The 14,428-nt window shown below is 33.0% G+C and overlaps 1 protein-coding gene across 6 annotated transcripts; it reads left to right on the top strand.

The window, feature by feature from the left end:
• Positions 1-415: 415 nt before the first annotated feature.
• Positions 416-12,849, top strand: LOC131956416 (zinc finger protein 883). Of its 6 annotated transcripts, none has more exons than XM_059320839.1 (3): positions 416-524; positions 8,011-8,327; positions 9,315-12,849. In XM_059320839.1, the coding sequence occupies exon 3, from the start codon at positions 9,334-9,336 to the stop codon at positions 11,119-11,121; it is 1,788 nt and encodes a 595-aa protein (XP_059176822.1). In that variant the 5' UTR covers positions 416-524; positions 8,011-8,327; positions 9,315-9,333; the 3' UTR covers positions 11,122-12,849. The 6 variants fall into 6 exon arrangements, with proteins under 6 accessions (XP_059176822.1, XP_059176820.1, XP_059176821.1 ...); XM_059320837.1 differs by having other exon boundaries at positions 416-550; XM_059320842.1 differs by lacking the exon at positions 416-524 and adding an exon at positions 557-727.
• The last annotated feature ends 1,579 nt before the right edge of the window (positions 12,850-14,428 follow it).

Raw genomic sequence — 14,428 nt, 5'->3', positions numbered from 1 at the left:
ATTAAATAACAGTTTTAGAAAACGAGGCCATTCGTCTAAGAATATATGACTGGTAAACCAATGATTAAGACTTTAATTGCCTTTTATGCATTACTACACCTTTCATCCGATTGCCATGAAACTTTGGAATGTTGCTGAGAATACTTCAAGGAAAACAAAATTTTGCACGGGTGACGCCCCGGCAGGGTGCAATTTGGCGACCCGTGGTATCCCGTGAGCACTATGTGCGATAGAGAATGGATAAGATGGGGCATTATAGTATATATATATATATATATATATATATATATATATATATATATATATATATATATATATATATATATATATATATATATATATATAGGGCCTACAAGAGTTACAATGCGAATTAATAAAAGGTGAATACTTATTTTTTTATTCTTAATTGGCTGAAGAGTATATTTAAAAACTTTATTTAGATCTAGATCTATTTAATACTAGATCTATTTATCTTTATCATCTAGATTCTAGTCTTGTAACAAGAAAGATTGAATACTGAATAAGTAGGTCTAGGTCTAGAGATCTACGGGTTTGTTTGATTATTAAAATTATATTTTTATTTTTTTTTATCTCACGGCCCAGCGCCTCGAAGCAATTTACAAAGATGGCGGCTCGGTTTCGTTTTCATTAGGACTTACACTTAGAATTAGATCTTACATCTTAGATAAGAATCTTAGTATAAGTCAGTATAAGACAAAATAGTAAAGTAAGTTAGCAGAGAGGGATAAACAATAAACAGTGATTTTGAACCCATCTTCAATTTTAGTAATAGAAAATAGTAAATACCCATTTCTTATTATGGGCCTATACTTATAGGCTAGTAAATAGAAATACGGTAATCTATCGTTTTGGGTACGTAAAATCGCCCGCGGCTATTAATGTACGAAAATGTTACCTCATTGTCAATGCTTAAATAGTAGTATTTCTCGCTAACTTGGAGGCGTGGTCGGTTGCTAACAACAATATGGCGCCCGGACCGGACGTTTGATTTCCGGCGATTTTTCGGCCAAATTCCAGAGACCTTCAACTAATTACATTTAAAAATGTTTACCACGCGCAAAATGGCGGGATTTCCGTGTCATAACAACAAACCATAGGTGGCAGGGTTAGATATGCCAGAAAAGCATTTTAAAATTTGGTTTGGAGAACGGAGGCTAAATTCAAAAGTTGGTTTCATTAAAATTAATAGAATTTTTAAAATATCAACAGTATAGGTACAGAAATGAGCGAGAACGTAAAGCACTATTAGTTTTATCAGTCTATGAAAAAAGAAATCAAATATTGTGAGCTGTTTTTTTATAAGACCGGCGTCCGTATCACAACCAATTTATTTTTATTTTTTAAAAACCACGTGACTGCTATTTGATGATTACTAGTGAGGAACTCTGGGTGCATGGCCACTTAAAAAGTCTAACCTGATGTGTGGTTTTCTTTACCTTCAAGGGTTAGAAGAGTTGTCATGGAGAGATGTGTTGGACATGGCAGTGATTGACAATAAATATTAAATTAAGTAATTTAGTTTAAAACGAACTAAAAACTCCAAAGTTAGTGCCTAATGGATTAAATATGGATGTCTATTATTCAGTGGTCATGTTTAAATTGATAATTGCGTAAACTCTAGATTTAGTGAGAAAAACTATTAAATAGAGGTATATTGTGATATGTTTGTGTCAAATATTATAGATAAATGGATAATAAACCTAAATCAATGGCTAAATATATCAAATAGGCCAGAAATTAACTTTAAACAGCAGTGTCTGCGAACAAGATTTACTATATAAACAGCAGACGTGTAAAATAGAGTGACTTCCCCCTGAATCTTATAAAAATAAAACTTAAACAAGATGGCTGCTATAGTAGTGCTATAGTAAATGAGCATGGTTGCATCTGTTGGAAACATCGCTAGTCTTCATTTATTAATGAAAAGTTTTAATTCAATTGTTTAAAAACAGATACATAAATGAAACAAGGAAACATTTTTGTATTTTAAAAAACATAAATCCTCCTCAAAATGTGAAATAATTATTAAAATTTAAGGAGTCACCTGTTTTTCACATTACAAGTCGCTGGGCGATTTTACGTACCTAAAACGATAGATTACCAGAAATTATAATTAAGCCTGGCTAATCTATCGTTTTAGTTTTAGGTAGATCTATTTAAAATCAGTAGAGGCTAACACGGAGGCTAATTGAAAGGATGCTCGTAATTTGGTTATGTCATGTAACATATTTACTATTTTTTTAATATAGGCTAATGAATGATCCAAAAATAATCACGTTTTAAATGTTTAAGAATATATAATATAGATCTAGATCTAAATTTTTAAAAGTTATTCATATGCATGTTTATTTCAGTTTTGATTAGGCTTAATTAGTGTGTTTTAGCAATGTTTAATTAGGGTAATTTATAAATGATAGCCATGTCATTGTAAAATGAATCTAACCCTCCTCCCTTACTGGACTTGAAACCTGTGTGTTATTCACAAAGCTTTGGATAATACATTTTGTCTCTCTGTATATATAAATGATGACAAACATTTATTGTTGTCAAAATTATGGTTAGAGATCTTAGATAAGGCAGAGTGAAGCATAATTTTTTACATTATGACTTGTGACATTGACAACAAAAATATGATGGAGGTTGGGGTTTGATTAAGGTAAAGAGAAGTAAAAAAAAATGTCATAAGTTACGATAGAATCACTAATTGATGAAAAGAAAAACCTGAAATAAAAATAGTGAACATTCAAACAATAAGAAAACATTCAAACTATATAGTAATAGTAAGATCAAATAAACATTAGTACAAAAAAAACGTGATTTTGTACATGGATACAAGTTGCATCTCACAATACTTCTAGAAGTGATGAGTTGTTTGTTAGGAAATTCAGTTTTAAAGGGCAGAATTAAAAAAAAAAGAATGCTTTGTAGGACCGACTATACAACAAGACAATCATATTTAAATACATTTTCATACGAATAGAAATGAAAGGGAAACTACTCTAAATGACATTTTCTTAAGATGGCTGCTGTTTTTAATAGCAAATGTACTATCTCGAACAGGGTTGATACAAATTAATTTCAGGTTATTTAAATTGACTTAACCATCAATGGTGATCAATTATTCAATTATCTATAATATTTTATTAAAATATACGAAAATAAAGACATATACATTAATTCACTCTCTCCCACATTACTAGTTTTGGCCGAATTTACGACGTTAAACTAAGATTTTACCGAAATACTAACCCTCCTCCCTTTCTGGACTTGAAACCTATGTGTTATTCACAAAGCTTTGTCCATGCTGAGTTTAAAATATTGTTAAGATTTGTATCTATTTTTTTTTTAAACAGTAATCACATTAAAATTGATAAAGTTAATGAGAAATGCATTCTAAACAGCATCACTGGCAGTGCGCATGACAGGCATCTGTCTTGCGTAGTGACAGACAGATGCTCACTCAAGTAGTTTTGTCAACCAGAAAAGTGAACCTATCAAATACAATTCATCAGGCCTATAAAATTAAGAGGCCTATCACATTAAAATGATCGCCTGTGACCGAAAGATATAGGCAAATTACAAACATTGCAGCCCACCTGCGTTCTTTTGTCAACCAGTGAGAGAAAACTCACAGCACAGTAAGAGCTTGTTCTAAATCTAGTCCAAGTACTTTGTTAGCCCAAGTCCTAATTAGTAAATCTAATTACTAGGTACTAATTAGTAATGTAAGCCTAGACCCAACACTAAAATCATTTAATTTTTCAGACCTCTTAAATCTTAATAATATAAACATTATTTAGCCTTATAAAAGTATATCAACAAAGAACAGTGAGAATATTAGACTAATTAGACTAATTAAAATCTATGAAATCAATAAGAATTAACAAAAATTATTTAAGCTATAACACATTTGAAAACAACAAATAATTAGGCATAAATATTTGTAAATAAGCACACAAAGGCTAATGCGCAATAATTTCAGGGATCAAAACAGATTAAAAAACAAAATAATAGATTGTTGTGGCTTTGGGGCTTTTAGAGTCATAGTATAATCCAAAAGCCAGGTGAAAGATCCATAATGAGACTTAATTAGCCTAATTACGCTAGCAAAATAGGTAAAAAAAAAGTGTCAAGTAAAATGAAAACTTATGTAAGCAGTGACAGAGGATACTGCTATACAGCTTCCGTATCAATAGCAATGACGTTACAAAAAAAAATATTGTTTTCATGACGTATCAATAGCAATGACATCACTCACAAAAAAAATATTGTTTACGTGACATGTGGGTGATTTTTTTTTCTCAAAATGAGTACAGAATATTTACAATTTTAACTCAGAAACAGATCAATCTAATAATACCCTACCTAACAGTGCAAGTTTGGAATCTTACAGATTGATATTTTAAGTTTTTAAGCAACTTAAAACTTTACCCATGTTTATGTTTGACCTTCATTGTCGGAAGCTAATTAAATTTTTTTTCTGGCAAAAATAGCTCTTTCATCTTCAGGTAGAATAAAATACGCTTAAAATCTGCCATTTTTCACGTGATAATCATTTTTTAAAAACCAAATTTCAAGAAAGTCACAAAACTGTTAAAGCAAAATTTTCAAAAAACATGTCTGGTTTTGGGTCTTCAAACAAAATATGTACGCCTGCTATAATTTTTTTACACGATCTTTCTGGGTCTATATATAGTTGTTTTTTAACTGTTGTAAAAGGTCCTTGAAATTTAAAAAAAAACTTGAAATGCAGTGTTTGTGAAAATTGCTGCTGTCACTGCTCTCATCCTGTTTTCTCCTCCCACCTCTTGTAAAAAAAATCAGCTATTTGCTTTGGGGGGGAGGTGGGGCGCTACATCTCTGACATTAGTATTAGTATAGTTCCTTCTGAAACCTTCTACTTCATAATGAAATATATGTGTCAACTTGTTGTGTGCCATTGAAGCCATTGACTCTGATTTCTTCCTGCTTTTCTTTTTGGATTTGCTTCCATAGCCTTTGTCCACCCAAGAACAAACTACAAGGCAGCAGTTGTTTGATTTTGGAGTTGTCTCTCCTAGAAGAGTGGCTGTCCCCAGCTAACGAGCCTCATCTGCCCGAGGGTTCGAACTCGAGACTTTTCGGTTTAGCAACCATGAGCTTTACCGACTCGACCACACCAACCCCACTTCTGAAGTGATTTCATAGTAAAAATAACGTTTCTGTAATCCTGCGATGTGTACTTACGAATTTCCACAATATTTTTTTTTACGTCAGCGCGCATATCAAGGTGGGGGACATTGGTGGTGAAATGGTGCAACATAAGGTTTTAGATTTTGATGTGGAAATTAGCCATATACCTGGGTATATTGTAAAAGCAGGCATACGACAGTGTACATTTGTGTTGTAGGCCTACCACTTGTTATAGTTCAGGCCTACTAAAAAATAATTCTTAGATATTTCTACACATTTCTATATTACCAACAGTAGAAAAAGTGACCACTGCCACTATAAACAGAGTTTTTTGTATTGTGGTTTACATGCATGGGGTAGGTCTAGAGATTGTACTAACATTTTAAACTATTGGATATATATATATATATATATATATATATATATATATATATATATATATATATATATATATATATATATATATATATATATATATATATATATATATTGGATATATTTTTTAATAGACTGATAAACCTAATAGTTCTTCAATCTTCAATTAATTTTTCTACTTCCCGGGCTAATATTTTAAAAGTTCTATCATTTTTAATGGTACCAACTTTTAAATATACCTTCCTTCTCCAAAGCAAATTTTAAAATGTTTTTCTGGCATATTTTGCCCTGTCACCTATAGCTTGTTTGTATAACATGAAAAACCCACATTTTTGCTCTTGGTAAACGTTTTAAAAACTAATTGTAAGAAGGTCACTGGAGCTAAGATGAAAAATCTTTGAAAGTCATGCATCTGGTGTGGACATCATATTGATTTTAGCAACGATCCACACCTCCAAGGTAACGAGTAATACTAATATTTTTGTCACAAATTGTGTCAAATATAATAGTAATAGATAATTGAATAATAAACCAAAAATCAATGTCCAAATATATCAATATAAGCCAGAAATTAACTTTAAACAGCCTAGTTTGCGAGCAAGATTTGCTATAGAAACAACGGCCAGCTGTAAATTAGGGTAGTTTCCCTTGAATCTCTAGCTTAAATGTTACCAAAAAACTTAAACAAGATGGCTGCTTTAGTAAATGAGCTAGGTTGCATCAAGTGAAAACATCGTTAATCTTTATTTATTACTGAAACGTTTTACTACTGATGTTTTAAAACAGGCACATCAAAAGTTTGTAACATTTTTGTATCTTTCAAAATGTGAATCCTTCTAAAAATGCCAACTAATTACAAAAATTTGATACGTCACCCTTTTTTTACTTTCTCGTATACAGGGTATAGAGAAAGTATTCTGATAGTGCACAAAAATCACATGAAATTTTGACGGTTTTCACCGTTTTTCACCTCAATCCTTCATCTGGAGTATGGAAGACTTATTTTAATCGGGCAAAAATTATAAACCCACATTTATCAAATTTTTGACGTTTTATGCATAATCGAGTCTGAAAAACTGGGCTTTTCAATACTTTCAGTGTATGTGTGTCTGTGAACACGATAACTTGAGTACAGTTACAGCTAGGTTGATAAAATTTCATATATAAGCATTATATCAAATTTCTAGTTCTGTATCAACTTTTCAGCGATTTCTGATTAACCGGAAGTGGAACTAATTCTACTTTAAATTTTTCAAAAGCCTATAACTTGAGTTCTGTTTTAGATAGCCAAATGAAATTTCATATGTAAGTAAAAGATCTAATTTTCCACCTTCTTTCAAATTTAGAGTATTTTCCGTTGACCAGAAGTAGTAATGGACGCTATTTCTAATTTCTCAAAAATGCTTGTGAATATATAAAGTACTAATAATATTCCGCACTATTATACACATTTTGTTTCGCATTTCTTTGGTGTGCAATTCTTTTTTTCTACAAGATTCTATTCTAATTTTAAAAGTTTAAGTACTTAAACATGGATTTAAAAATCATGTCTATATATAGTATATCCTGAGTTGCCAATCCCCCGTAGTGTTATATAAGAATATTCGAGAAAGCTTAGGGGAGATCACTACTGGCTTTTTAACATTACTAGCCTCTGCAGATTTTATGTACATAAAATCATAGATTACCTTAGTCTGTTAATTAAGAATAGTAAGGTGTACTTTTGACCTAATTTCTTTATTTATCTCGCAAGTGACACTTTAGTGAAAGTAGCTTTGTATATTCTTGTTTTAAAATGAACTTACAATCAAATAAACTTCAAAACCATGATTCTAATGTTATGCCGTGTATGATTAAACAACGGTTTGGGAATAATTCTCATGTCCTTAGGTGTGGTCACTATGTCAGTCATATACCCCCCCCCCTCCCCATTAATGCCATTTTATTATAATCTTGTGAAAAACAAGGCGCGTTTAGATGTGTGCTGCGCCCAAAGCCAATTATTTGGCCAGATTTATTATTTGTCATGTGGCCCCATATTTTAAAAACATAAAGCGTTGCGCTTTCCTCATTGATGGTTTTTTTTTTTCATTTTTTAAAGTGAAAATATGAATTGTTATGATTGCAGTTTTTGTAACATGGTATACTTACCTTCTGTCAATTTAAAAAGCATGGCATGTTAATTTTGTACAAATATTGTATAAAACAAAAAAAAATTTAAGTTTGATTTTATTTTCTACCATGATCCGCCACCCTCAGGCATATACAATACATTAATTATTTTATTTTTAAAATTGTTTATTGATTGTGTTAACTTCATTAAATTCATTTCTAAGATATTTTAATATGCTTCTGAGAAGTTTTATTGAAAAAACTTTGTTTTGACTATAGTTACTAGATCTATATAATCACCACTTTAACATTTAAATATCTAATCCTCAGTTCATTTATAAGAAGCAGCATGGGAGAGGCAACTGGTGATTTAGATTTACAGTCTGATGAGTTTAAAGAATTTTCAAATTCTGAAGATGTGAAGCCACTTCTATCTACAGTATTTTCATCTTCTTCTGACAAAAAAACAGAATTATCATTTTTATTTATTTTTAACTTTCCGTGATATCAAACCAAACATGACATTTATAAATTCACAGGATGATAAAACCGTTGTTACGCCAGATTTTTCATCTTCTACAGACACAAAGTCAGAATGTACAACATTTTCCTCTTTTGATGATGTAAAATTTCTAGTTCTGTATCAAGTTAAAGATCTAATTTTCCACCTTCTTTCAAATTTAGAGTATTTTCCGTTGACCAGAAGTAGTAATGGACGCTATTTCTAATTTCTCAAAAATGCATGTGAATATATAAAGTACTAATAATATTCCGCGCTATTATACACATTTTGTTTCGCGTTTCCTTGGTGCGCAATTCTTTTTTCTACAAGATTCTATTCTATTTTAAAAAGTTTAAGTACTTAAACATGGATTTGAAAATCATGTCTATATATAGTATATCCCGAGTTGCCAATCCCCCGTAGTGTTATATAAGAATATTCGAGAAAGCTTTGGGGAGATCACAACTGGCTTTTTAACATTACTAGCCTCTGCAGATTTTATGCACATAAAACCATAGATTACCTTAGTCTGTTAATTAAGAATAGTAAGGTGTACTTTTGACCCAATTTCTTTATTTATCTCGCAAGCGACACTTTAGTGAAAGTAGCTTTGTATATTCTTGTTTTAAAATGATCTTACGATCAAATAACCTTCTAAGCTATGATTCTAATGTTATGCCGTGTATGATTAAACAACGGTTTGGGAATAATTCTCATGTCTTTAGGTGTTGTCACTATGCCCGTCATATACCCCCCCCCCCCCCCCTCCCCATTAATGCCATTTTATTATAATCTTGTGAAAAACAAGGCGCGTTTAGATGTGTGCTGTACTTACCTTCTGTCAATTTAAAAAGCATGGCATGTTAATTTTGTACAAATATTGTATAAAACAAAAAAAAATTTAAGTTTGATTTTATTTTCTACCATAATCCGCCACTCTTAGGCATATACAATACATTAATTATTTTATTTTTAAAATTGTTTATTGATTGTGTTAACTTTAAGCTATCTATATTCATTTCTAAGATATTTTAATATGCTTCTGAGAAGTTTTATTGAAAAAACTTTATTTTGACTATAGTCACTAGATCTGTATAATCACCACTTTAACATTTAAATATCTAATCCTCAGTTCATTTATAAGAAGCAGCATGGGAGAGGCAACTGCTGATTTAGATTTACAGTCTGATGAGTTTAAAGAATTTTCAAATTCTGAAGATTTGAAGCCACTTCTATCTACAGTATTTTCATCTTCTTCTGACATAAAAACGGAATTATCATTTTTAACTTTCCGTGATATCAAACCAAACTTGACATTTATAGCTTCACAGGATGATAAAACCGTTGTTACGCCAGATTTTTCATCTTCTACAGACACAAAGTCAGAATGTACAACATTTTCCTCTTTTGATGATGTAAAACACCATATGACATTTCAAACTTCTCAAGATAAAACAACAGGATTTTTAATTTTTAAAGATATGCTACCTGCTGTATCAGCAGTATGTACAAGATCTGAAGATATAAAACCAGTATTAGCAATTTTATCAACAAGTGAAGATATAAAACCAGAATTAGAAACTTTATCAACCAACACAGAATTAGAAATTTTATCAACTACTGAAGGTATAAATCCAGAATTAGAAAATATATCAACTAGTGAAGATCTAAAACGAGAATTAGAAACTTTATCAACTAGCGAAGATATAATCCCAGAATTAGAAACTTTATCAACCAACAAAGATTTAAAACCAGATTTATGGACAAAGTTTTTAGATTCTGAGGACAAACAACAAAATGGACTTGAAGAAAAGCTAAAACTCTCTGAAGATGAAACATATCTGTCTGTTGATCCTCATAATTGTCATGAACAGTTTTTTCAAAGATCTAACTTGAATAAACAAGCTCAAGTAGGGGAGAAGTCACTTGAATGTGATGCTTGCCATAAAAAGTTTTCAGATAGTTCTAGGTTAAATGAACATAAAAAAGTTCATTCAGGAGATAGGCCATATGAATGTGATTATTGTCATCAAAAGTTTTCTAATAGTTCTGCTCTAAGCAGCCACGAAAAAATACATTTACTAGTTAGACAGTATGAATGTGATGTTTGTCACAAAAGGTTTTCATGGCATTCTGGTTTAGCGGAACATAAAAAAGTTCATTCAGGAGATAAGCCTCATGAATGTGATGTTTGTCATAAAAAGTTTTCTAAGAGTTCTAGTTTATATAGACACAAAAGAGTTCATTCTGGAGATAAGCCTCATGAATGTGATGTTTGTCACAAAAGGTTTTTAAGGAATTTTGATTTAGCGACACACAAAAAAGTTCATTCAGGAGAAAAGCCTCATGAATGTGATGTTTGTCATAAAAAGTTTTCTCAGAGTTCTAGTTTATATACACACAAAAGAGTTCATTCAGAAGATAAACCATTTGAATGTGATGTTTGTCATAAAAAGTTTTCTAAGAGTTCTAATTTATATACACACAAAAGAGTTCATTCAGGAGATAAACCATTTGAATGTGATGTTTGTCATAAAAAGTTTTCATATAGTTCTAATTTATATGCACACAAACAACTTCATTCAGAAGATAAACAATTTGAATGTGATGTTTGTCATAAAAAGTTTTCTCAGAGTTCTGGTTTATATTCACACAAAAGAGTTCATTCAGAATATAAACCATTTGAATGTGATGTTTGTCATATAAAGTTTTCTCAGAGTTCTAGTTTAAATACACACAAACAAGTTCATTCAGAAGATAAACCATTTGAATGTGATGTTTGTCATAAAAAGTTTTCTCAGAGTTCTAGTTTAAATACACACAAACAAGTTCATTCAGAAGATAAACCATTTGAATGTGATGTTTGTCATAAAAAGTTTTCATATAGTTCTAGTTTAAGGAAACATAGAAAAGTTCATACTGGAGATAAGCCAGATTAATGTGATGTTTGTCATAAATATGTTTCTAAAATAAAGCGGCTCACGACATATTGGCTACCGACAAATAGTCTCCCGGCAATTGGGCTCGCGACATATTGGCTTTTGACAAAATGACTCCCGACATATTGGCTCCAGACCAATGAATAGCATGACCACTATTGGCAGAAAAGTAACGATTTTGTCCTACCTCCAATACCACTAAATACTCTTTTAAATGATCGAATGAAATTGTTTTTCATGAACCAACATTAATTCACAAACAAAGCGAGCCCTTAACAGCTAAATTTCACCAATTCTAAAGTTTTGATGTTTAATTTACAACAGAAAAGATTTGATGTTTAATTTACAACAGAAAAGATCTGTTGCTTAAAAGCGTGCACAGAAGTGTAAATGTACGATATATGTATATTTATGTATATATATGTATATTTATGTGTATATATATGTGTATATATATGTTGGCAGGTATCCTAATGTTGGCTGGTTATTGAATAGTTGTCACAGGTTGCTTGTTTTGTGTGTGTAGTTATATTCGTGGTTGGTCGTAGCTGGATCGGGGTAATGGTCCCCCCTCCCCTTCTCTCAAGACGCCGCCCGGTTCTCACGGCGCTGGGTTCTGGCAGGGTGTGACGGTGTCACGGATAATTTACGAGGTTCACAGTCGTGGATTGTGACCGGACCCTAGGTGTGTGCATGCTTTGTGTTCAATTTTATGTCCTGTCTCCCCAATGGTCGTCTGCTTAAATTTACGACCGTAATGTCGCGACGGTCAGTTCTTGTCAAACAGGTGGTCGGAAAGTGTGGGAAAAAGTTTGTTTGGATTCAGCCTATTTAAGAGGACTGTGTTCAGACCTCTGTCTCTTACACACCAAGCTAGGGCTATAGACCAGATGGCCGCAGAGGCTTGTTTAGTGGCCCAGCTGAGGTATTGTTGATATGGCCTGGTGTTTACACCAGCGGCCCAACACCTTGTTCCAGTGGCCCGATATTATGCTCGTGGCCTGATGTCTCGTTCTTGTGGCCCGATATTATGCTCGTGGCCTGATGTCTCGTTCTTGTGGCCCGATATTATGCTCGTGGCCTGATGTCTCGTTCTTGTGGCCCGATATTATGCTCGTGGCCTGATGTCTCGTTCTTGTGGCCCGATATTATGCTCGTGGCCTGATGTCTCGTTCTTGTGGCCCGATATTATGCTCGTGGCCTGATGTCTCGTTCTTGTGGCCCGATATTATGCTCGTTGCCTGATGTCTCGTTCTTGTGGCCCGATATTACGCTCGTTGCCTGATGTCTCGATCCAGTGGCCAAATGTCTCGCTCTGGGGCCAGATGTTTGTTTTGGAGGACGGATATGTTGTCCTTGTGGCTGGGGAATCGCCCTGCCTTTTGTGTGTGACGAACTGGGTCGTGTAAGGAACTCGTAAACATTCATGATAGGATAAAATTGTGGTTGTATCTAAAAATGTAAGTGATTTATTTTTTTTTAACATGTATTAAGAATTCGAGGGATGTTTCCTTTATTATGAAAACTGGCCAGACCTTATTTGTATCCTTTTGTTTTTTGCTGGTAAAATACATTTTTTGTGAAGTTAAATAAATGCATTAACTGGGTGTTTACCAAGTTTTATTTTTAGTGTAAAATTAATGTTGTATTTGTTTAGATGTTAATTAGTTTTTCTCAGGTCTATTAGACTCCTTTGTCACCACGCAAAGGTGCACGGATTTGAGAGAATAATGGTCTATACCATCTTACCATGTCTCTCTTTTAATCGGTTAACAAAAACAACCCTCCCCTTACATTTTGATGTCAGAAGTGGGATCGCAGATGATCCCCCTTTCTCGAACAACTAAATCCCCCTAACATGTATATATATATATATATATATATATATATATAAATAATTATAAACTAGCCGGCCAGGAACCAGAATTTTTTCCATGCATCCACCGCCCCCCCCATGACTTGTGTGTTGTGTTCAGCATATACCCGGCACAGTGGCGTGCAGAGGGGGGGGCGGAGGGGGCCCAGGCCCCGGGCAGCCACATCAAGGGGGCATCCAAAGGGGTAAAAAAAATTGTTTTTTTTTTTTAATTTAAATTTTTTTTTTTTTTTTTTTTAGGAAAGCTAAATGTCTACTAAGTTTTGTCTACCTAGGCAGAATTATCAAATTATCACAATTTGCCGAATTCACCGAAATGTGTATATACAATCAACACATGGCACTGATATAGTCATCGTACTGTCCGTGTCGTACAACCTTCAGGGAGAAAGGGGCATCGGTGAGGGGTAGTGGTGTAGTAGTCATTGATATTCCCCGAATAAATGTATGCAGTCTTTCAATTAATAGAGTATCTGATACTTGTGTAGGTAGGGGCATCTTTTAGAGAACACGCCCATAACAATTTTATTCACTTGTGGTCATCCATAGAGTATTAAAGCCCATGATTATAATTTACACACTATAGGAGCATCTTTTAGAGAACACGCCCATAATCATTTTATACACTTGTGGTCATCCATAGAGTATTAAAGCCCATGATTATAATTTACACACTGTAGGGGCATCTTTTAGAGAACACGCCCATAACAATTTTATTCACTTGTGGTCATCCATAGAGTATTAAAGCCCATGATTATAATTTACACACTATAGGGGCATCTTTTAGAGAACATGCCCATAATCATTTTATACTTTGTGGTCATCCATAGAGTATTAAAGCCCATGATTATAATTTACACACTGTAGGGGCATCTTTTAGAGAACACGCCCATAATCATTTTATACACTTGTGGTCATCCATAGAGTATTAAAGCCCATGATTATAATTTACACACTGTAGGGGCATCTTTTAGAGAACACGCCCATAACAATTTTATTCACTTGTGGTCATCCATAGAGTATTAAAGCCCATGATTATAATTTACACACTGTAGGGGCATCTTTTAGAGAACACGCCCATAATCATTTTATACACTTGTGGTCATCCATAGAGTATTAAAGCCCATGATTATAATTTACACACTATAGGGGCATCTTTTAGAGAACACGCCCATAATAATTTTATACACTTGTGGTCATCCATAGAGTATTAAAGCCCATGATTATAATTTGCACACTGTAGGGGCATCTTTTAGAGAACACGCCCATAATCATTTTATACTTTGTGGTCATCCATAGAGTATTAAAGCCCATGATTATAATTTACACACTGTAGTGGCATCTTTAATGTAATTTGCTTATATTCATCATAATACTTTTGAAGGGCATCCAAACAGTAATTATGCCGGCATACATTTTATATATCATCAG

The sequence above is a fragment of the Physella acuta genome, unplaced genomic scaffold (assembly GCF_028476545.2).
Source record: "Physella acuta isolate Inbredline_101_S28 unplaced genomic scaffold, ASM2847654v3 ptg001148l, whole genome shotgun sequence".
NCBI classification, from domain to species: Eukaryota; Metazoa; Mollusca; class Gastropoda; family Physidae; genus Physella; species Physella acuta.
The sequence above is the reverse complement of the archived record's forward strand: the minus strand, read 5'-3'. Positions and strand labels throughout refer to the sequence as shown.

Bases quoted from the DNA above. Each gene is read 5' to 3' on its own strand.
- LOC131956416 (XM_059320839.1), top strand. From the start codon at position 9,334: ATGGGAGAGGCAACTGCTGATTTAGATTTACAGTCTGATGAGTTTAAA.